At 35.9% G+C, this 25,986-nt stretch overlaps 1 protein-coding gene across 4 annotated transcripts in view; it reads right to left on the bottom strand.

Moving 5' to 3' along the window:
* Positions 1-25,986, bottom strand: part of LRRC49 (leucine rich repeat containing 49) — a 121,381-nt gene that overhangs the window by 59,132 nt on the left and 36,263 nt on the right. For all 4 annotated transcript variants that reach the window (XR_015551551.1, XR_015551549.1, XM_014780877.2 and 1 more), the window contains one exon: positions 18,491-18,552. Coding sequence is in view for 2 of the 4 variants with exons in the window: in XM_014780877.2 (XP_014636363.1) it covers positions 18,491-18,552 (62 nt within the window). In the remaining 2 variants the exon portion in view is untranslated. The remainder of the gene's footprint in view (positions 1-18,490; positions 18,553-25,986) is intronic.

The raw sequence follows: 25,986 nt of genomic DNA, 5'->3' as shown, positions 1-25,986 counted from the left end.
AAAAACAAAAAAACCTGGAAATAGAACAGTAAGTATAGTGGCGTGGTACTGGCTTTCAAGAATAGTCTCTCTCTCTTTTTTTAAGAACACTCAGTTACTTGTCTCTTCAGAGTACCAGGAATGAAAAAGCTCTGGTCCAAAGGCTGTCACTTAACTCATAATTTGACTTTAATCTTTTTCCAGATTACTCATACATTTGTTCTTCCTCTAGTGCTCTCCTCCCAATGCCACATCTGCTTTCTATCTGCTAAAGAACCTACAGAGAAACAATCTCTCCCTACTGACCAAAACTCACATCTCAAAAGAAAAAGAAAATATTTTAGTCCATTTTATGCTTACTTAACAAAATACAGAGAAAAAAATACAATTCCCATATATAATGTATACCACATAGATATTTAACTAACAACTCCCAAACATCAGTCAAATTTCTTCAATTAGAAAGTTTCCCCCCAAAAGTAAGTTAGGTACTTTAGAAAAAGAGGTTTTACTCTTTCATACCAATAAAGTAACATGTACTCTGAAATAATCTTAATGAAAATAAAAGCTAACTTATTTTATATTGATCAGTGACAATTTTACTGAATAGTTACTATGTGTCTAGCAGGCTGAAATGAAATTGAACAGCAGAATAAATCAAGTTTGCTCACAAGGACTGAAACAAACACAACTGACAAACATAAAATGACTAGGAGGATCTATACGATAATATATAATTAAGTATTAAAGAATGAAACAGTTAAAAGAGCACATAATGAAGGTGTTCGTATGTCTGATAAAATGAACTAAGTTAGTGGACTGAGGATCTTGCTAAAAACAACTAAAAATGCTGGATAAAATATATTTTAAAAATCTTCTCAAATGCATCCATGACCTGCTAAAAAAATGAGACATATACAGGCCAAAAAAAAAAAAAAAAAAAAGTAAAGGTGGGAACCCAGAGACGTAAGCAGGATGTTGAAACTGATCTTTCGCTGTGAGAGCATTTGCTGAACCCAATGAATTTGAGGTTTGTTTACACGATCTTCAAGGCTAGAGGACAGAAGACAAATCCCAGGGGCCACCCAAGTTGGAGAGCCTAACTGGAGACTTGTCCATAAATCTGAGACCCCACGGGCTAGACTCTCAACACAGCGTGAATTACTTATAAACTTTCCTATCCACTACTTCAGGAATATTGCCTATCTTAAAACTTGGGGCTAAGTAGAAAGGGAGGAAAATTCTTCCCTGATTACTGGTAACCACAAACCACAGTTTGTAGCCTGAATCCACACTAAATGGGTGGTCTAAAATATTTCAAGAGAATTGATTTTTTGAGGGGGTCTAAGACTGGTTATACCTATAGGCATCTGACAGAAACAAATGAAACTCCTCTATGAAGGAACCTACCTTTCATATAAGTCCCCAAAGAATTCCCAAACATAAGGTACCAAGAAAAATAAACAGCTCACAATTCAAAAGGAAATAGAGCACTCTGATTGATAACCAGCAAAAACAACAGATGACTTAGTCAGACTGGCTAAGACTTCTTCACACAATGGGATATTCAAACACAGAATATAAAAATTTATAATATATTTCAAAAAATAAAAACAGATTGGAAAATATGAGTAAAATCCAATAAGATCTGAAAAGACACAGAACTTTTAGAGATTAAAAAAATATTTAAAAAATTAAAATAGAAAAGTCAAAGACAGTGGATGGAGATAAAGGTAATCAAGCACTTACCTGCCTTTTCTGCACAAACTGTTCTTCAGGGTAACCAAAAAGATAACAAAAGCTTGGGCTGGCCCGTGGCTTAGCGGTTAAGTGTGCGCGCTCCGCTACTGGCGACCGGGTTCGGATCCTGGGCGCGCACCAACACACCATTTCTCCGGCCATGCTGAGGCCGCGTCCCACATACAGCAACTAGAAGGATGTGCAACTATGACATACAACTATCTACTGGGGCTTTGGGTGGGGGGGCGGGAGGAGGAGGATTGGCAATAGATGTTAGCTCAGAGCCAGTCTTCCTCAGCAAAAAGAGGAGGATTAGCATGGATGTTAGCTCAGGGCTAATCTTCCTCACAAAAAAGAAAAAAAAAAGATAATAAAAGTTTTCTTTATGGGAGAATTATGGCTTTAAAAAAAAAAAGAATGATAGAATATCACCATTTTGTAACTCCTAATGAAATATTGGATCCAGACAATGATCATCGATGACTGCTAAAATACTTGGGTGAAAAGGTGATGGGGAACTTTATTAAAAATGGAATAGGCCAATAACAGCTGAACTCAATAATCAATTTGAATGTTACAGGAAGCAAAACTAACATACTTTTTTTCTCTTTATATATATATTCTCCTCCCTTTACATTTTCTTTCACTTTACTGTTTCTCTTTTTGGGTGCTCCATAACAATTAATCATCTATGCTGATCCATGTTAATTGACGTTATCAGTCTCTAAGTGCACGATGGTAGTAGGGGTTCTTAGAAACTAAATGGTTCGAAAGAATCTAAAGATGCCTTCTAATAATAAGCAATTTTCATCACAAAGCAAAAATAATGTTGAGATAAAAACTTTTCTCACATGCATGAAAAAGATCTCCAAATTCCCCTTGGGGAAACTATTAAAATAGTTTAATCCTTTCATCACAATGTTGAAAAGATTTTAATATTTGAGAAGCTAAAGTGATACCAGAGAGAAATAAATAGAGAGAAGACTGTGGATACAGATAGAAACAAAAAGAAAGTGAAAAGGAGGCGATAGAGACGTAAAGAGTTAAACAGAAGTAATAGAGAAAAATGTTAACCTGTCTCTTTTGGTATCTTTTGTTTCAACAATGTCATTGACAACAACTCAATAAAGAGAATATCTATTATGTCTCTATGCACCTGGCAGACAAAGGACACTAGCACAGAGTTGAGTGTTTCAGAACTGCAGGTAACAATTCTAGTCACTTTCTCTAGGCTACAATGATCATTTTCTGGCAGTAAAAAAAAAAAAAAAAGCAACATAGCTTCAGTCTCGGGTGATTCACAACAACTCTAACTACTAAGGGTAGATTTCAAGACACGGCAATGTTCTTGTAATGCCAATTTGTGACACTGAAATCAAATTTAAAGTGATAAAGAAAGTTCTTAATGACATAGTTCCTCTTACTGAATTGATATGTAAATGAAAGTAAACCTCAAATTTACAGCAGAAAAAAAGAAGGAAAGATTTTTTGAGGTCTCAAATTGTGATAAAGATAATTCCAAAAGGCATGCTCATTTTAGCCACTTTCAACATTTATATTAATTGTTTAATAATTACACTGGGTATAAAGCAAGTCAAATAATGTTCCCGTGTACAAAGAGACCTAAATTCAGTACTGTAGGTAAGCCACTCTCAGGGAAAACAACAACAATCTGATGTAGCATTTGCCAATTTCCATGGTGCAAATATTCCCAACATGGCCGATTTCAAGCTACCAAAATGATGTCACTGAACTGAAGAGATGCACATAATTGGTCTAGTGAGCCAGTACACACTGGCTCCAGCACACCACTGCAGACCAAATTCCTCTTCTACAGCTTACGGTAGTACAGCTATTGTTCTATCACAAAACAATTTTGTTATTTGGAGGAATTTCCTTCTATTGATAGTTTTATAGTATTCTTTGAATTTTTTCACCGATGTATAATATACATATAGAAAAGTGCACAAATCACAAGTGCACAGCTAGATGATTTTGCACAAACTGAACCTATCCATGTAACCAGTACCCAGATTAAAAAACAAAACATTACCCACACCCCTGATGCCCCCCCATCGTGTTCCCTTATAGCCATTACTCCTCCCAAAAGTCACCACTCTCCTGATTCTAACACTATAGATAAGTTTTGCCTGTTTTTGAACTGTATGTAAATAAAATCACAGATATGCACTCATTTGAATCTGGCTTCTTTTGCTCCACATTTTGTTTTCTGAGATTCATCTGTATTTTATGTAGCTGTAGTTTGATGATTCTCATTACTGCACAGTATTCCATTATATAAAAATAGCATTAAATTTACTTTATTCTACTGTTGGAGGACATTTGGCTTGCCTGAAGTTTGGGGCTGTTATAAATAGTGCAGCTGGGAATATTCAGGTGAACATGTTAAGCATTTCTGTGGAGTACAACCTAGGAGTGGAACTGCTAAGTCATAAAGTATGCTCTTGAGTTCAACTTAATAGATACTGCCAGAGAGTTTTACCGATATATACTTCCACTAGCAATATGGGACCTCCAGTATTTCCACATCTTCGCCAATACTTATTATTATACAGTAGACATTGACAAACCATACAATCTTGTCCTCTTCTAAAATATTAATTCTTCCATATTCCGGTAGCTTCGAATACTGGCTGGGCATCAGAATCATTTGTGGAGCTTATCAAAAACACAAATGCTTAGAACCAAACTAGATCTAAATCAGAATCTTTAGGAGGAGAGTCATAGATGTATAATTCCCAATAGTTCTACAGGTGATTCTAATGCAGTCAGGGTTTGAGACCACTGACTTAAACTTCAATATCCCCTTAAAGTTACAGATTTCTAAAGTAAACCTCACAATTCCTTGCTAATATTAAAACAGGTTTCACAATTCCAAGGAGAAAAGCGATTTCTCCAAAGTCACGTTGTGATATACTAGCCCATGTTCAAAGATAATATGTACAAAAATGTGTATTGCAACACTGTTTGTAAGGCTTTTAAGAACAAAATATGACACACTAAATGATCATCAATAAGGGATTCACAAAAATAATTAAGATTAATCCATACAATGAAATTGAATGTAGCCATTAAAAAGAATGATATATACACGCAGGGCTGATATTCACCTGGCATAACTAACTGTACTAGCTAAAATTCTGAAATACTTCCATGCCAGTTGGGAAAAGCACTGCCCTCAAGATGCCTAAGTGCCCCTCCTCACTGCCCTAGTCCTAGCCCTGAGGTGCCCTGCACCTCCTGTTCTTTTGGCAGCAAAAAGATTAACCTTTGGCACAGCAGAGGCCTCAAGACTCAGTTTGGCTCTATCCTGACGGAACGGTGCCCATGCTATACTGGCTAAATGTTTTAAACCAGTACACTATACTTGCTATAGTATATATGCTACACTTGTTAATTTTTTTTTATTATCCCTTTGCCTACCTATAACGTGGAAAAATATCCATAATATATTGCTAACTGAAAGAGCAAGCTGAGAAAAAATCTATACAGCATGATTCCATATTTATAAAAATATTATTCATGTGTCAATAGTATTGGCACAAGAATAAAAATTGGTAGAATCCTCATAGGTTCTCACCAGACTCTTAACAGAGTTGTACTTCTGCAATTGAGACCAGGGCTTGCGGGGTGGCACATTCATTTTTTACTTCATACATTCCTGCACTGTTTGTTTTTGCTACAAGCGTGGAATGAAATAATAATAGTATTTCTTTAAAACCTCACCTCACTCCTTAATTATGCAACAAAAAGCTTAAATGTGGAATGAGATTCTATCAGCAGGTTTCTCCATAGCCGTTCCTTTCTGCCTTCCTTTTTTCCCCCCAATTATAAAATTAATACATAAGCATTAAGGAAATTTGGAAAAGCATAAAACCAAAATTAAACCATGTGAAATCTCTCTTCCTAAAGATACACTTGTTTATATATTTTTTAACAAAATGTAGATCATGTTATATGAAATAGCTTTGTATACTGTTTCCTTAACATTCCACTGGCACGTTTTCATGTTACTAATTATTTTTAAATTATTACTTTAATGAATATATAATATTTCAATGTTTTGGGAATATCCTAATTTACTTAACCTGTTGGATTCTAGGTATCTATGGAAGAAATCTACTATATTAAAATGGAGAGAAATTATAAGAAATAATATATATGAGAACTAATCTTGAGAGAGATTTTGTTTATGGTAATGAATTTGGGGGACGATATTGTAAGGTTTTGTTGGCAAAAACAGAACCATTTATCAGATATAAACAAGTATACCTTGGTCTTCGCATAGGGATTAGGGATAATAATGTAGAGATAATAAAGAACAAACTTAGCAGTTTAAATCTTATTTCAAAAGAGGCTCTGGAGTGGAGTTTGGAGGGAATTTGTAAAAAACAAAGAACGAAATCATTTTTGGAAAAAGGAATATACTGAGCCTGTGTACCTAAAAATTTCTAGGCATAGTACCTGTCGTCTTTTTTTCACCAGCATGTTCATGACCAGCAAAAATAAAACTAATTTCTTAATCCATGGTACCTTGCTATCCCACCCACTGCATAGAGGAAACCATAAACTGAAAGACAGTAGAGCTCATTCTACTGATAATTTCCACGAAGTGGCTCAGGTTACTTACGATGGCAGCAGCCTGCATCCTTGACTACTCCTGCTGTCCTTTGCTGCCATCAGAGACTGCCAGAGGAGGTAGGATAGGTAGTCTTGAAGATCAATATAACTATGCCCCCGGGGTTGGACACTTATGTTGTTTTCATTTTGAGCTGTTATTAAAAAATTCTGTGATGAGTATCCTTGTAGTATTAGTTTGCTACGGCTGTCAACAAAGTATCACAAACTAAGTGGCTTAAACAACAGAATTTTGTTTTCTCATAGTTCTGGAGGCTACAAGTACAAGATCAAGGTATCAGCAGGATTGATTTCTTCCGAGGCCTCTCTCCTTGGCTTATAGATGGCCATCTTCTCCCTCTGTCTTCACATAGTTTTTATTCTGTGTGTCTAGGTATCCTAATCTCTTCTTATCAGGACATTAATCATGTTGGATTAGAGTTTACCCATACGACCTCATTTTACCTTAATTACCTCTTTAAAGGCCCTATCTCCAAATACAGTCATATTCTGAGGTACTAGGGGTTAGGACTTCTACATATGAATTTTGGGGGATAAAATTCAGCCTCTACACTTGTACGTAAATCTTTATACATATTCCTCATATCCATATCCATCACTTTTTTTTCTTTCTGAACCATGCACTGACAAAGGTATCTATCTCATAGAAATGGCAATTATCATGGGGAAGTTACATTAAATTTTATTTGCTGCATGAACCAAACAAAATGACTGTCAGGAAGATTTCAGTGTGAAACTGATATTGGTGAATACTGCATCATTTCCCCTAAGATTTCATCAGAACATTAAATATTCATTGTAGCACTTTTGACCTTCCCAATTTTAAAAACAGTAGCATAATGCAGTACTGCTATTTATCTCTTCAATTGGAACAAAAGATTTCTGGCATCTCTTATTTCATATCATAGTCAAGTCAAAAGAATAATATATTCATTCAGGAACCACGGGCTTTCCTCTAAACCAAATGGCATCAGTTTATGATACTCCTATGTGTATATGTATGTGTATGTGTATGTCATATATATGACATATATAACATATATATGACATATTCCTTTACCCATGCACATATGATATATATATGATATATTCCTTTACTAATAAGCAACACGGCAATTTCTGTATATTCAGGTTCTCAAATTAATAACCCCCAGTGCTGGTTGTCTAGCCTACTATGGGCTTAGTTGCATAGTTAAGAGAGTTTTAACTTCATGTTACAATCCTTTAGCTATCTGTAGCCTTTGAGTAAAGGATAGATAGTTTATTAACAGAGTAATTTATTGTATTGCAACTTTGTTTTACTCATTAATAGGAAAAAGGAAAGTTTAAAAGGCACTGTATATAATAGGCACTGGGATTACTCCTAAAGACAGAAAGATGAGTAAAACTGAATTGCTACTCTTAAGGAAATGACCTCCTGGTAGGAGAGACAGGTATATACATATAATATATACACGCATACATGTATGCATATACATATATATGAGGTAAATACAGAGGCATAAACTGAATGTCCCAACCCATCCTCCTAAAAACAATACAGAACCACAAGAAGAACAAACAAATTACACAAAACCAATGCCCACAACATAACCAAAAGACAAAGAGTACCCAAATATCAAATTACCTAGAAGTAGGTAATATGGAAGGACAATATGGAAAAAAGTGCGTGGAAGAGAGAAAAGAGGAACTAGTAGGGGGCCTAAAACCCATCTAAAATCACTACTAGCAAGAGAAAGTCCACACTAGCTGCAAAAATATTGGAAGAGTGCCAGTAGATGAGAGCATGTACTACAAGGAAGGGACTTTTCAGAGCAGTGGCAGTCTTCAGAAAGTCACTGCTTTTGAGAAGGTAGAAAGGAAGGAAGAGAAGCACTTTGGAGATTGGATGGTGATGGTGAAAATGGGCAAAGGAGCAAAAGGGGCAAATGCAGAGCTTTGCAAGATAAAAGAGAACCAAAAAATAAAGATAAAAAAGAGGACACACAATCCCTTCTCCCCACTACCACACACACACATATACACCACAAACTGTACTTTGCCACACTAGACAGAAGAAGGCACCCTTGACCTAAGATTCTTCTAAATAGACCAAACCCACAAAATAAATTGGCAAAAACAGATTAAATCTATACAAAGTATTTTAAGAATAGAAAATCAAACCCACTCAAGCTGATGAAAACCGCCCCTGGAAAAAGCAACACGAAGAAGAAGAAAACTGTAACATAACATTCCATACTGAATTAAATATCCTCAAGTAAGCATTTCAAGGTATGAAAAACCACTTTGAATAAGAAATTCAAAGATTAAAAGCAGGAATGGACAATAAACAGGAAGAAATGAAAAGAGAGTTGATTGAATTTAGGAAAGAAACGAAAGGAAAAGACAAAATCATCACAGAATCAAAGATTAAATTACAAAGTCCCCAAGGGAGAATAGATTCAAATAAAATTCTACTAAGGGACATTGAGGAAAGCCAGAAAACCAACCAAGAGAATGAAAACAAGGCAAAGAAGTAAAATGGGTCAGAAAAAAGTGGCCGAAATAAAAGAAAGCCAAAGAAGAAAACAAGTATGTGTAATAAGAGATCCTGAAGATAAAAACATAAAAACTGAACAGAACTAATACTTAAAACTATAACCCAAGAAAACTTTCTGGAAATAAGAAAAGACGCCAAATGTACATATTAAAAAGGTCCAACAGGTATCTGGGAAAACCGAACCAGAATGATCAATTTGAAAACATATCCTAATAAAACTATTAGACTTTAAAAAGAAAAGAAAAGAAAAAAGTCTCAAGACCTCTAAGCGTGAAGATCAAAATTAAAATCAGACTGGCGCCAGATGCCCTTACCATGACTTACAATACAACTGCAATAACGGAGTAATATTTTTTTGAAAAACTCAAGCAAAGAATGAGCAAACCAAGAATTTTATATTTAGACAAGCTCTCTTGCAAGTAACAAGGCACAGAAAAACTTTTAAACGGGCAAGATATCAGAATATTCTGCACCCAGGAGCCCTTCTTGAGGAATATACTGCATAAGCTTGATCCACTAAGATATGACTGAGGAAACCTGAGCAAAAGGACTGACGATGAGCATTCAACAATTAATTGCAGATAGACTAAAATAACGGCAGGAACCTAGGTGAAAGAACAACATGCTACGTATTATATATAATGTGTTTTATGTGCAGGAAAGTAGAAATAACAAGCTAAAAAATGGAATGTGGGAGAAGGAAAGAGGAAAGTAAATGAGCTCATGATTATTGAGCCTCTTAATGGAGTTAGGCTGATACTAAAGGTGCCATCCCAAATCACTGGGGCAAAGATGGGCCTTTCAATAAGTGGCTCTGGGACAAGTGGGAAGACATCTGAAAGACATCAGTTCCAAATTTCATACAATCCAAAAAAATAACCTCCAAGTGAATCAGGGAGCTAATGTAAAAATTGAAACCATACAAGTTCTAGAAAAAAAAATGTGAGTTTCTCTATAGTACACATGTATCTGCTGATTTGTTAAAAAGAAACAGGAGAAGGATAAAGCAGAAACTTACAAGATTGGTTGTCTACAGAGGTGGGTGACAATAGAACGGAAAGGAGAGGGTTGGGAATGGGGTAGAAGGAATGGGAAAGTGATAGATCTCCGAGTGATACCTTTTGCATAGTTCTGAGTTTTGGAACCATGTTATTATTACACAGGCTGAAAAATAAATATATCAAATTAGCAAGGTTGAGGGGGAAAAAAACAAAAAGTGGAATACAAATAGAAACAAATCTCACTGTTCAAATGAATAACGTGATCACACTGAAAATAGTGGAGGAGAACTAACCCAAGCAACTTTTAAACACAGTTTTTTTATTATCTACCTTTAGGCTAAAAACAAAACACAGTGTAAATAAATATTGAACCCTGGTTAGAAGTTTTTTTCCTCCCACAAAAGTATGGGTTAGCAATTCTGAAACTACTTTCTATACATTCAAACATTGAACAAATAAATAATTATATTATATATAATGGGGAGTCAATGTCAGAAAAAGTAATTATAAATACTATGGAAAGGGAGTGTGGTGGCTGGCTAAAATAAGTCCTGTGGTATTGGACTGTAATTGGAAGTTTCATGATTGAATTCATGAAGGTGTCAGTATGAAGCCACAGTTTTTCATATACAGAAAAATAGATTAAGATGTATAATACACACACACATTTCCTAATTCTAACCATTGAGAAGGCAAGTATCCATGAGCATACCTAGCACTCAAACCTTGGTTTCTAAGTACCATTTTCCATTAAAAGTAATCAGAACTCCTGCAAAAAATGAGCCTGGAACATCTCTTGTGCCAGAAAGTAAGGAAGCTCCCAAAGAACGATGAGGACGTATCAAAAGATGGTAAGAGTCAGCTTGACAAATCCAGGAAAATTTGAACATCAAAATAAATAATAGTAGTAAAGGATTATAACTTTCTCTTTCTCTGTATGTAAAACTTTCTGTAAAGTAGTCACTAGGAGTTATAACTCCTGAGGGGTTCAAAGTACAACTCCCTCTAGTAAATACAAATGCATTTTAATAGACAGTTCACAGTTTGAAAAGGCATAACGCCAAGGATTAATGCCTTAGTGGTAGAAGGAAAGGCAGTGAGGGAGGCAAACTTGCTCTACCGAGAGTGCAAGGAAGTGAAGTCAGACTTGGGCACAGGTGTGTTGTGTGCTTATCCTTAATGTTTTCACATGCATTTGAGAAATATGACCCCCTGAGAAGTGACAGAAGAACCATGCTGTGGAAGAGGCAAGACTCTCTGATATCTAGGTCAAGCAGACAGATGGCGTTGTGAAGTGAGGGAGGTTGGGAGTAGAACACACACACACACACACACACACACACACACACACAGAGACACATGGGAAATGGGATGAAATGACCCAAAGTGAAGGGGCTAGTGAACAGCTAGCCCTAACGTTAATGTGAGCTAAAACATGCAAGAGGAAATAAGTTCATTGGATATCTATTACCATCTTCCTGTTCAGCTTCCCCTCCCCTGGTAACAGAACACTTTTTTCTGTAGCAAACCCAATCCACAAACTGATCCCACCCCCATTGTCCTAGGGGAGAGGGAACATATGTCCCAGGCTTGAGCATTCAGTGTGCCCTATGTGCCCCTGGCCAGAGTGGTTAGTTCCAACTGGGCACTTGACCTAAATAAGCGCAATCAGCATCCTCCGCAGCAGGCTTCCCAGACTGTAATGTACATTTGAATGGCCTAGCGATCTCTTAAAAATGATGATTCTGACCCAGTAAGTCTAGGGTAGGGTTTGAGATTCTGGATTTCTAATAAGCACTCCGGTGATGCTGATGTGGCTGGTCTAGGGTCACAATTATGAACATTAATGCTCTTCAGAAACTTGCTGCCAGAGTTATCAAGGAAGAAGTGCTCTTTAAAGATTTTATTTATTTTATTTTTTTCCCCTTAAAGCCCCAGTAGATAGTTGTATGTCATAGCTGCACATCCTTCTAGTTGCTGTATGTGGGACGCGGCCTCAGCATGGCCCGAGAAGCGGTGCGTCAGTGCGCGCCCGGGATCTGAACCCGGGCCGCCGGCAGCGGAGCGCGAGCACTTAACCCCTAAGCCACGGGGCCAGCCCAGAAGTGCTCTTTATACCAGAGCTGCTAAGCTGACAGACTGTGATTCTGGAACTGTTGGCTTTTCTACGATATGCCGGGTTTGTTTGTTTTAAGTTTCTGTCACTCATGTCTTTGTGTGTTCTCTGTCATTAGATTATACACTCGTAGAAAACAGAGCCTTATCTTTATCCTCTATCACTCTCCACAATGCCTTATTGGGTGTTTTATATATAGAGATGCATAATCAATGTTTTTCAACAACCAACTGGGAAAAATTTTTCAATTCTTTAGATGAAAGAGATGAAGAAGATAAATGAAATGGTAAAGGAGGAGGAGGATCAGTTTTTAGCTACCATCCTCTGGATATCACTAAGATAGTCCTAGATCCTGAACCCACATAGCTAGGAAAGACTGGCACCACTCTCATAATCCCTCAAGTGGGTCATTTTGGAGAATTATAAGCCAATATCTCTGAAGTGCAAAAAAGCAAGCTCCAAAGACAAAACAAAAGAAACTAGTAGAAAAATATTTCTAAACTGTTCATTTTAAATATCAGGAAGGCTTTTGACAGAAACTGTACAGCTACCAATTCAGGATTAGACTAAATCATTGGTTCTTATATATAGGAATACAGTATTGTTGATTTGAAGTACTTATCCTTTAAGTACCAGACATACAGATGGCAAAGATAATACTAACGTGATAACTTAAAAATCTGATAGAAGGAACTTACAGTGTTGGCTATGATGGTATCAGACTCACTCTCCCAATGTAAACAACTATGAAACTGGGCAAAATATATAAAGCAAGCATTGAACAACAGACAGTGTAGGACTGTGATCCTTGGAGAAGAGAAACACATGAAAAGTCACCTTCGTCTTGCCTTTCTGCCTGGAGGCACTTTCCAGATCAAGCATAGGGAAATGGAATCAAAAAGAGAACAGAGGTCTCACTGAGTGGATGAAACAGAGGTCAGAGTTTGGGTTTACTGAGGCTGCTGGAATTCGGAAGGAAGAGTAATGGAGAACAGGTTGCTGAGTAGAGGAGAAACTCTAGAAATCTGCATAGGGGTCTTTCAAGTATTTGGCTGAATATTAAGATGCACCAACACAGGGTGAGACTCTAGGAAGCCTAGCAAAGTATAACTAGAGGGGCTGTGAGATGAAAAAAGTACCCATAGGCCACACAGAGCTGGGAGACACTGAAGTTCCAACCAGACATAGTGAAGAGACCTCACTGAACACTCAGGTTTTATAGTTGAGGACCCAAAAAGGTTATGCCTCAGGTGTAGGGCTACTCTATGTCAAGAAACAATCTGAAGATGTTCATGTTTCTGCATGGTCAGGGCTTTCTGAGGGAAGAAAGTTGGCACCTGGGTTAATGGATGATTGTATAGATAGAGACCTCTGGAATAATATAGAAATTTATCTCCCAGAGCGAAGTGTTTACATTTCAAAGGGTAATAAAACCTGGAGCTATCTGTTTACATTCCAAAGGGTAATTGACCAAGGAGCCTTCCCCTTCTTTCTTTTTCTCTCTCTCACCTTCTCTAAAGGGGAAGAGGTGCAAGTAGCTCCTATATAAACTCCGAGATTTATAATTTTGGGTTTCTTCATGTGCCAGAAACCCCCTATCCTGTACATGTAGGTGACACCCGCCTTCATCATATAACCTCATGGTGGAAAATGGAGCATGGGAAACCAACACAAGATATTCTGCAGATAAATAATCGGTCAGCTTCTGATCCAGAAATCTTGTGTTTACTGTCAGGATAATATAAAGATAGATATAAAAACTTATTACTCTAGTTGTAGATAAGCATTACTTTAGACTGGCCCTAAAAAAGCCTAAAAATAAGTCTCAACAGGATCAACCTGATTCTCCAGTAGGTTAACTACCTTACTAAACAAAACTCAACAATCTTTAAATTCAGACAACAAAACCCAGATTCTCAACAATATAACATCCACAATGCCCAGAATGCAATAAAAAATTTCCAGACAAGTGAGGAAGAAAATGGAATATACATGAAAGAGAAAAAAGTCACTAGAAACAGTCCCAGAGATGACACAGATATTGGAATTAGTAGACAAGGATGGTAAAACAGCCAAATATCTATATCTATCTCTATATCTATGTCTATATCTATATCTATATCTAGATTTGAAAATCAGGTAGATATTTTTGCTCAAATAGAAGGCTCTCTTATCTTTGCATCAGATGATTTAGAAACTACCTCAAGCAAAGTCTCAGTTTTTCTCCAAGAAGCAATTTTGAATCTAACTCAAATGTTCAAAAAGTATTCCACTGAAATCTTAAATCACTGAAGAGAGCCTTTAGGCTGAAAGATCTTGTGAAAGGTGTTACTAATAATCCAACTCTACCATAAAATAATCTTAATTTGGCTTCCTTGTGTTATTTACTTTTTAGCAGTTTATATCCCAAGGGACAGCCATGATGAATTAGCTGCAAACTGAATTGTCAGACAATGAAATAAGAGAACATATTGAATAGGGCGGTTAAGAATTATCTATGAATATTGAAAAACATCAGCTTTAAACTTTGGCTTTATTTATTCATTAATTAAAACAATAATAATTACATGCCCACTATGTGTGAAATGTGACAGATACTATGATAAGTTAAACATGGCCTAACTGGATATATACAAAAACAGATATTATAGTACTCTAGGAGGTACTGTAGAGGGAGTAGAAAAAGGAAATAATTCTCCTTGTTTGCGGTTTGGATTGAATCATAAAAGACAAACAAAAGTTGTCCAGTAGACCAAACTTGAAAGTTCTGCAGGTAGAAGTACACATTTAAGGTTTTGACATCATTGATTCTGAGCTTGTTTTTTCCTGAAATTAAGTAACCAATTTGTTCAATCCTTTCGATATCTGCTCATTTACCTTTGTTTTAAATGTTGATGTTCACTGTATTTGGGATTTTTATTGTAACTTACTTCAAACCCCTTTTGGAAGTATTTTCTACAAAATACAATACAAGTAGAAGGAATAGCACTAGAGGAAGCTACTTATATACCTTAAGGTTATTTCTAAATGCATTTTGGAATTAATCTATTTACACCTTAAGTTTGTTTCTGAATATACTTTGGAATTTCCTCATATTTGTAAAACAAAACAAAAAGGAACTCATAAAACACATTGGTCTCAATTTATCATACTTGTTTGTTTCTGAACATAGAAACAATCACCCAATATAACATTTAATCATGAATAATTTTAAGATTCAAAATTCCCCTTAGTAATATGCACCAAAAATTTTCCTGCAACTTCTAGAACCTTCACATTAGCAAAACTCAAAAGGGCCTTTGAAACAGCAATGCTTTTAAAAATGTTAATTCATGGCCATGAATAGCTAGCTATTCAGCCTCTCAACTGTGTATGTGTGAACCCAGACTGAGACTAGGTGTGCAAACAGCCTGCTCACAGGGCCTTAGCTTAATTTTAGTTCAAGAATCCTTCCTTTTAGAAAAACTCGCACACATACACAAATAAATTACCTTTATACTAATGAAAATGAAACCTTATGATTACAATAAAAGTATCTGGAAAACTTCCTGTGAAGTTCCTTCATAATGTTATAAATAAAGTCCATGACAGTATTTGTATGTATTTTTGTACTTATAGAATTGATGCTTCAAATGACCACAGATGCTGACAGAAAGAAAGAAGATAATAAAAAAAGGCGTATAATAATAATAAAAGTAACTTCTATCCAATAGATTTTTTCTGCCTTTCTCTCCTTCAAACGTAATGCCAAAGGAGTAAAACAAACACGACAGAGGGTCCCTGGCTTCCCCATTGCCTTGTACCTTTGCCCCCTTTTCTCTCTTTTTTACTGTCTTCTCCTGCCTTATGAACTTTGATTCTTCAATAAACCACAAGGTTTGCAAAAATAGTCCTCAGAAAATACCGTTCTGATGGTTATTGAGCCCTCAAGCAAGAGGCATAAAAAAAGGAACAACCCCCCACTGTTCTAATATCTTCAGGAAAACATACAAAAAGAGTTCTGTCCACAAAACTCAACATTAAATATAAGTACCTATTCATCTCACAGTGGAATTCTATGAATTCAATAGAGTGCCATCACATTTTGGAACTTTCTGAATTTCTACCAGGTACCTCATAGTTTATACAAATGGACCTCTAAGAATCCAACTTGGTCAAAACCTAGGAAGCCCTAGCGCATAAGTGTCAACATATTTTTGCCTCCCCTAAATGGATATACAGTTGGATATTTTCATTTGCTGAATACTATCTGAGAGTTTTCCAGGAGGAGTCCTAAAAGGTACTGACTTCCAGATTTACACTGCTGTTTCTACTCTTCTTGACGTCTGTTACCCCTGGGTCACTAAATTGTAAAACCAGGCAACTCTATTATGTCAGGACTATAGCAGGGCACTCAGGCCCTGAAAACATACTATAGTTATCACTACAGGTATCTGATAGCCCAGCTACCTGAGATATTTGTGTCTTGAGTCAAGTTCACAGAAATGTTTTCAGAGTTTGCTCTCTCCAATTTTTCCTCCTCAGACCTAATATATTCTCTACACCATCTCCTGGACCACATGCATCAACAGAAACAGAGCAGAAAATGTATTTAGCCTCAAAAGCAGATCAGCTGGAAGCACTAGAGGAAGGTAAAGGGCTAATCCTATGCAGAAACATAGAGAAAGCAATTAATAAGAAAATGAAAGTCCTGAAGTTGTTGACTCATTCATATCTCAATTTCCTAAGAAATCATGCTTTTTAAAGAAAGTTATAAATATTAATCCCATTAATCATATCTTTATTTTGTTGGGTGGGTGAAACGTCCTTCCAGGTTGGGAACAAAATTCCCTAAAGACAAGCAATTAAAACCAACTCCTTACAGAGCCTGGAGTTCAGAAGTCCAGGTATCCTGGGGACCTGCGAACATCATAACCCCTATACACGCAAATTTATGTCTGGGTGTATACTACTCCTGGAGGGCTTTTATTGATGCTTCTATGGAATGAGCAAGTTTAAAATAAAACCACATTGCTTAAACCTCACTAACTGATTATTTTATTTTCAAGTAATACGCTCTGAAAATCTTCTATGTCTAACTTACTTACTACCCCTTAAACTTACTTACTCCCCGTAAACAAGACAAGAAGTGAAAGCAATGAGGTCCACCACAGGGTGAGGGAATCTAAGGGTCTGCAGCATCCTAAACGGCTAATATTGTGAGACATGAGAAAAAACATATTGTGAGAAAGAGAAACTTTCTCCTCAAAACAGTTGCTAATGGTCTTTAGGAAGGAAGAAATTCCCTAAAGAATATTAAGTATCCTTTCCACTGTCATTGAAAAGAAATCCCACCTCCCCAACAAGATAGAAAGGCAGCTGGAACAGCATTCAACATAAACTGAAGAGAATATGAAAAGTCTTTCAGAAAAGGTTAATATTTTCTTCACAAAAGAGAAAAAAGAGACAGATTAAGGGTATTTTCTTTGAAATAATGCCCATATGCAAAGCCTACTGTCTGGATTTAATCTCTAACTTTTAGAGATATAGTACAAGGACATGAGGTTAACACTTAAATCTGATGGAGGAGGAAAAAGATGCAAACAGAAAATGCACAAAAAACAAAGTGGTTTTCAATAAACATAAGCATAGGCCTGGAGTTCAGGAAGAGATGTACTCTAAACTCTTTTATACTTAATTCTTACCCTCTTATAAAAGCAGGTTCAGAGAACAGCCTTGAAGTGAAACTAAAGAACTGAAGGGTAGTTATAAAGCCGAGTTCAAATTAAGTGGCTGGGGGAAGAAGGACAAGGAAAGAATTAAGGAAGGAGTGGAGGTCCTTTTGCATTGAAAAGTCTGACTGCTTGTCTCAGCTCCAGTTCTGAAATCTTCCAGACCGACACTGAATGAGACAGCATCACAATATAAAGGATGATACACTTCAAATCTTTGGAAAACAAAATTCATATACTCATATATTCTAATATACAGTCTCTTAGCAGCATTAATTCTAAGTAGGGATCCCAGGGTAGAAGTTATGGCCTAATTAGCAAGCCGTTCAGTGACAAATATAGCCTGCCATATCAAAATTGCTTAGTAGCTCTACAAATTGTAGACGATAATTTATGAAAGAAAGTCTAATTTAACTGATTAGTGCAGTAAGTTTCAAACAAAGGACAGCAAAATATATGTTGAAATTTCCATGTACACATGCTTTACTAAAGAGCAACTCTGAAGTATAATTAAACAAAAAGCACACGACATACTAATTTCATCATTTTTGCATTAGACGCACTAATATACACCAGAGCTTTGTTTTTCCACAGAGAACTTTGTCATAGACAGCCCTATCATTTTCCAATTTAAAATCTTAACATGTCAATAAAATTCTGCAAGGTACTTACAATCTTAATTTAAAGCACCAGAAACCAAACAATCAAGTTATTAGTAAATGACAAGTTGGGAGTTTCCACTTACGTAGATATATTGTTGAAGCTGAGAAACAGACGTTGGAGGCTGGGCAAATTATCCACATCTCTCTAGAAGGAAACAGAAAGCAAAAATTTATGAGCTGAAAGAAAAAAAATATTACACATGTCTTCTTGCTCAGCTGTTCAAATACATAGTCATTCTATTTACTGCAACCTTGCTAGCCTATTGATTTCTGCCGGACATTGAGCTCCATTCTTCTCCACTGCAGACTGAATGGGAGGGTTTCAGTGCATCCGCAGAAGGAGCTGCACCACTCGCAAGGTGAAAAGCTCTGAAGAGAGCAGGGAGAGATGCTGCTGCTAGCCTCTTTAAGCATGCTTTTGGGAAAGAAGCCAAAATGCTACTTCAGCATTTCAACTGTAGCACAAATACAGTATGATCAAACATTTGTTAAAAATCACTTTAAAAAGGAAGCCATTCAAATGCTTTAAATTGTAAGTTTATACAAGTAGCTTTCCAAACAGTTTTGAGAATTTCAAAGCTATTCACCTCACTATTCTCAAACCTTTGGAAATATACTACTCAGTTATAAATGAACCAAGACACCGAGAATTCTCCCATAAAACTAAAAGCAGCTCACAGCATCACTGAAGGGCACTGTAAGGGCAATTTCCAATCTAAGCAAGAATCAGAGGTTCTTACGACTGGAAATCTACCCTCTTCTGTTTAGGTACAGCACCCCAAAGCAAACCACTGCTGTTTACATATAGTTACCCTTAGCAAATATTGAAAGGTTGTGGCCCAAATGATTTAAAAAATCACAAAATAAAGACATACAAAGCTACCTAATTTCATTAAGTGAAAAGACACAAATCTGAAAAGTATGACATATACTGAAGTCATAGACTCTTAAGAGGAAGCTAAGTAATTACCTAGTCTACAACCTCAGTATTCTCAGGAGAAAAAGTCGACACTTGAGGCTGTTGCAAGGGAAGGGTGGGACTGCAGGGAGGGTGACCCAGGGCCACCTACTGTCCTAGGGGCAGAGACAGGACAAGATTGCAGTTATCCTGACTTACAGCGCTCTGCTTTTTAAAATATTGCACACTGGCGCTTCTCATATAAAATGTTTTTCATTTTTAAGGGCAATATCATTCACAATAATTTCCAGTTATATGAGTTTGAATAATGCTAATATAAGTACACACATTTCACATATTATTGTGACCAATATTTAAACCCAAATCAAAATTTGTTTTACTGTTTCCTTAAGTCATTATTTTCCTCCTTCCTTTTCTTCATCCCTTTTAAAAATACCATTTCCAAGACCCCAGTAAGAATTTAGGCAAGTGCATTAAAATTACAGACAAGCCCAGCTATTCCAAAAATGGTTTATTTATTTATTTTTAAAAGATCGTTATATAAAGAAAATATGAAAGTGATAAAATTGTGGCAGAGTCACTTTTCATTGGTTTTTGAGAGGGCGCAGGAGAAATGAATCTGGCTTAAGACATTCTCCTATGTGGCTTCTCTTATGTACTGTTCTCTAGGCTTCTCTCAACCCCTTAGATCCTAAATAGTGTAAAATGAATACAATTACCAGCGATCAAAACACTGGCTATGTGTACCATTCATTTGGCATTACCATTCTCAGGCTCACCCCTGAAAAGCCGGTTCCACAGATGCGGGTTAGTGACGTTTAGAGCTTCTCAACCATGGTCAAGGAGTAAGTCTGCAGAAAACAGGAAGGCAGACAAACTCCCCTCAGTGGGTGATAGGCTCTATATGTTGGCAAACTTCTTGAATCATCTCTACCAGCTACCTCTCTCTGATATTCCCAGAAATGAGAGGGGAGTAGGGTGGAGGAGGAGTGATGGATGAGTGGTAGGGCTCATTTTATTCCAGGGCCCTATTTTCCAAAGGACATGATAGCTTGCTTCCTATCTGGTCTCTAGAAATAAGAAGTCACAGCCAAATTGAAACCCCTCTCTGTACTCTTGGGGACTCTCGTCTCCCACATTATTCTTGGAATCTATCTGAGACATTTCTGGGCACAAGCACTGTTTGCTGACATCTAACTGGGAGAAGGTGAGAAGCAGTAGCCTGGATCTCCTTTGAATAAAGGCATCTTAAGGAAAAAAAAAAGTCTCTTTGAACTCTAGCCTGCCCCCTTCAGAAACTACAGACACCCTTCAAGATATTATTTTTTGTTATTAAAACATAAACTCAAATTACATCAGGCTATAATTTGTGAGAAAAGGATTTTTAAAGTTTATTTGATTAAATTATAATGTCTTGTATTTATCTTCATTTATGAAACAAAATTTTACCAAAAGTCTTTATCAAATTTTCAAAATCATTAACTGTTATTACCCGGTAGAGCTATAAAAAAATATTCACAACAAATTGAAAAAATAAACATCAGAATTCAACTACAAATATCCCTATAACCACTTTAGTAGACAGCCTTTTCAGAATTTTAAAAAGCAAAATAATTACCCACTATCATTTTTGTTGTTCCAAATTTCATTTTTATAAGAAAATTATAACTTTTTAAAAAATTTTTCTTGCAATTCTGAGTTATACTTTGTAATAGAGTTCTAGTGTTACAATAAACAAAAAGAAAACATATTTATCATACCAATTATCTATGCATGAGTTATTTACAGAAAAAAAAAGACTTGTTGAAAGCTACTAGAAGATGGCTCTTCTAACATGAAAGAGTAAACCAAAGATGGAGATACATAAGATCCAGGAAGTGGATTCACCATCGGAGGGAAGCAAAGAGAAATCCAAGAATAACATCTCCACAGCAGGCCTAAGAGCAACTGGTCTACATGCGAGACAGAGGACAGAGGGCCCTAGAAAGGGTATCTCCAAGGGGAGAAAATGAAACAGATAGATTACCTGACATCTTTGCCCGTACAGAGAGGAATTTAACAGTTCTGTTGGGGAATCTGGACATTAATTAATGGTAAATAGAAACCTCAATTAATGAGAGGAAATGAGACAGTTATTAATGCTAGCAAAGTTTAATACCATGGTCCAATATTCACTTTGAAAAGCTCATCTTGCAGTGCCAGAAAATCCTATTCTACTATATCGTAAATTCATCAATCTGAATCAAGCCTCTGCACTGACAAGACTCACCTTAAACAAGACCCCTAAGAAATCTCAAAAATAAATATCTTGCCCTGGCCCTCAAAGACATTACTCAGACTATGTCAAGGTAGTGTGCTCTTCCTGCCAGTAAGTAACAATCTCAGCTTTTTTTTTTTTTTTCAGTTTTTATTTATTTATTTATATCCCCTCCCTCCCCAGAGCCCCAGTAGATAGTTGTATGTCATAGTTGCAGATCCTTCTAGTTGCTGTATGTGGGACGCGGCCTCAGCATGGTGGGAGAAGCGGTGCGTCGGTGTGTGCCCGGGATCCGAACCGGGGCCACCAGCAGCAGAGCACACACACTTAACCGCTAAGCCATGGGGCCGGCCCAATCTCAGCTTTTCTTTATCAACAGGTTATGCTGGTGATATTTTGGGGGAGCCACCATTTGAAAATCTGCTTATCCAAAAAATATGATGTAATTACTTTGTAACGATGGGGAAAGGAGAAATGGGGGGTTCTAAAGCCTTGTAACTTTGAGAAAAAGTCAGTACATTTATTTCATTGTCAAGTGTCAACCCTCCCAACAATTCTTTTCCTGAGGTAACTATTTCACAGGCAAAGAAACTACTGTAAAGAAGCAATAACGTTAACATACCCAAGATGAGAAAAAGAAGATGAAATAAAATATATACATATAGGGGAATATTTATAGCTCATCTGTTATTAATCTGCTCATAGTCTCAAATTTATTATACTTAACAAAACACAATCCTGAGACTCAGATTTAAAACAGTAAGATTCAAAACGATTTTATATATTTTTAAAATATAATCCTTTAAAAATATAAAAATAAAGTTAGTTACTACATGAGTATTGAGAGGATTATAATACTTTCTTTTTCAAAAGAATAATGACTTGAGAAACATGCTTGTCCTACTCTGCTCAGACACTGTTTTCCATATTCCTAAACTTCACAAAACAACTAAATGATTCAGCAATCTGACCGTGTGTGGAACATCTACTACTGGAGCTATTTATAGAGCAGCCTCCTGCAGAGGAATAAGGCAGAAGAGAGGTGAAGAGACAGAGGCTTTGGCATGCATCAAATAGGACAAAGATGATAATAATTAAATCACAGCTACTCCCATTGTTACCTATTCTGTCATACAAAAAAGTCAGAGTGAAAATACAGAGGGGTAATTATTTTACTCTGGAGAACTGGAAACAGATTTATCAACAAGGCATTGAATAATTTTGGAAAAAAACAAAGAAAAAAGCACTCCTTTTTATAAAAAGGTTTATTAAGTTAATTCCAAAATAACTACTTGCTACAGCCATCACTTTGTGACACAGACACCCATATCATACGAAGAATAACATGTATAAGCTATCATATCAACAATTCTAATTGTACATGTAAATGTCAATGGAAAAAATTCCATTATCTGGCTCTGTTACCCAATGGCATTAATATGCATATCTGCTTTCTATATTTGTTCACTACCCATTACATGGCAATAGATATCAGTCACTCTAGCTGCAAGCTACACTTCCAGTCTGATTTTCATCTACATACTGTTGTAATCCCCCTCAAAGAAAAAAATAAAAAGGAACTAAAACCAGACTAGTAAGCAGGCACTGATACTCTAACTACAGAGATTTCCAGTCTTTATAATCTAGGATAACTAGATTTAACAGCCATGAGGAAAAAGCCTCAATTTCATAATCTCAGGCCCTTCCTCATCTGAATCTGTAGTTCAAATGTACTTTGCATGCACGCTCTAACAAGACTCCTCATAAAAAATGGCCCCTGGCATTCATTCCTCTAACACTCCTGGTAAAATTCTCTGGAAAGACAAAAACTCAACTCAGGCTTCACAGCATTCTAACTATCCCAAACTAGTAACCTCTGAAGAAAAAACTAGCATGAGCAAGAGTCAGCAGAAATTTTAGGCAGCAAATGTAGAACTGCCAAAAAGTTACGAAAATATAATAACTTGATAAAGACTATGGAGCACTTAATTTAAGAATTAAATTAATAAGGTTTAATTTAATAATTAAAATTATTAGAAAATAAAAGAAACCAAACATAAGAAAAAAATATAATACTACAAATAAAGAAACTTGGGCATTTCTGAAAAAAAATCCATGCAGAACTTATAGAAACATAAAATTATGGTCTTTATTAAAAACTCAATGGATGGACTGAAAATAAGGTTAAACAAAACTGAGGAATGAGTTGGTGAACTGGAAGACAGCTCTAAAGAAGTAATAAGAATGCAGAAATGTAGCAGAGAGAAATAAGAATGATGGAAATTTTAAGAAACAAAGGCTACGAGAGGGTCCATACTACATCTAGCAGGTGTTTATGAAGCAGAAAGAGAGAAAATGGGAGGAGGCAATATTTGAAAATATAAAGACTCAGAGTGTGCCCATAATTAATGAAAGACATGAATCTGCAGATTCAGGAAACACAAATATTAGGTATGCTAATAAAATTACCAAATTTAATCAAATCTAAGATACCATCTTACAGTTATTTATGCAACACTTGGTGAAAATAAACTTATGATTAACCAATAATAAAATAATCTATCACAATTTTTATTTCGTTATTACTGAAAGAGCTCTTTTAGATTTACTTAACCACATTTTTTTTTACCAAATATCATTCTTATGCATAAATAAGAAGTAAATTTAGTAAAATAAATTCATTAAATAAATGAACTCTCAAAATATCTCCACTTACTAGAAAGCTAGTGTAGTTCAACAGTGTAGACTGGCAAAATGGTAGACAAACAGATGGAACAGAATAGAAGGTCCAAGAAAAGATTCATTTGATTATAACTCAATTTCAACAAAGATACCAATTCAATTCAATAGGGAAAGTAAGGTCTTTTCAATAAAAGGTGATGGAGCAAACAGCTATCCCTACATGGGAAAATGAACCATGACCCCAACCTCACATCATACACAAAATTTAATTAAAGATGGACCACAGACCTAAAAAGAAAGGAAAAACGATAAGCCTCTGGAAGAAAACAGAGAAGAATATACTTGTGATATTGGGATAGGCAGACTTCTTGGACAGGACGAAAAAGGCACTAATGATAAAAGAAAACAAATTGATAAACTATACTTCACTAAAATTTAAAGCTTCTACATACCAAAAAACCTTGTTAAAAAAGCAAAAAGGCAAGACACACAGAAAATACACTCAATTCATATATCTAACAAAGGACCTGAATCTAGAATAAAGATCTACTATAACAACGACAAAAAGCTAAACAATCCAATTTTTTTAAATGGGTAAAAGACTGAACTGATACTTCACAAAAGGATATGTCAGAATGACCAATAAGCACTTGAAAAGATGCTCAATATCATTAGTCATCAAAGAACTGCAAATTAAAACCACAATGAGAATACAATAGAATCACTAAAATTATAGACTGTCAATGCCAAATACTGGCAAGGATGTGGAGCAATTAGAACTCTCATTTATTGCTGGTGGGAGTGTAAAATGGCACAATCATTTTGTAAAACTGTTTGGCAGTTCCTAATAAATTTAGATATCCACCTACCTTATGGCTCAATAACGACACTCCTACGTATTTACCTAAGAGAAATGAGGGTACGTCTGCCAAAATAAATATATAAATAAAAGACTACAAGAATAGTCATAGCAGCTTTATTTGTAAGAGCCAAAAACTGGAAATAACCAAGCTGCCTGTGAACAGAAGAATGAAAAAGCAAATAGTACTATATTTATACAATGGATACAACTTGGCAATTAAAAAGAAAAAATATCAATACATACAACAAAATGGATGAATACCAAAATATTATGTTTAGCACATAAAACAGTACATACTTTTTATATATATATACTTTATAAAAAGTTCAAAAACAGGCAAAATTAATCCACAGGGATAGAAGTTAAAAAATCTCTGGGGCAGGGAAAGGCATTGACTGGAAAGGGGCACAAGGGAACTTTCTGGAGTGATAGAAATGTTTTCATTCTTGATCTGGGTGGTGGTCAAATGGAAGTACACTTATATGAAAAAAAGTTATTAAACTACAGTTAAGATTTTTGCATTTTACTGTATCTAAATTATACCTCTGTTTGGAGGAAAAGTCTTCACATTTAGAATTCAACTTCTGAATCACTATTTAACTAACAATGTCCACACTTTTCACACAATATTGTCTTCTGAGCCATCAGGAACATTGGTGATATAGGATGTCCTAAAAGTATACTCTAAGAGTATTGTCTACAGGATTTTCTTCCAAGCTAGTGACACCCAACTTGTATGTTTTGATATTGTTAAGATCAAAAAACATCAGTGCTACTGTCTGAATGCTTGTGTCTCCTCCAAACTCCTATGTTGAAATCCTAACCGCCATCATGGTATTAGGAGGTGGGGCCTTTGGGA

This window comes from Ceratotherium simum, chromosome 3 (genome assembly GCF_057802395.1).
Source record: "Ceratotherium simum simum isolate JZ-2026a chromosome 3, ASM5780239v1, whole genome shotgun sequence".
In the NCBI taxonomy this organism is placed as follows: Eukaryota; Metazoa; Chordata; class Mammalia; order Perissodactyla; family Rhinocerotidae; genus Ceratotherium; species Ceratotherium simum.
Note: the sequence above shows the minus strand (reverse complement) of the source record. Positions and strands in the feature narration are given on the sequence as shown.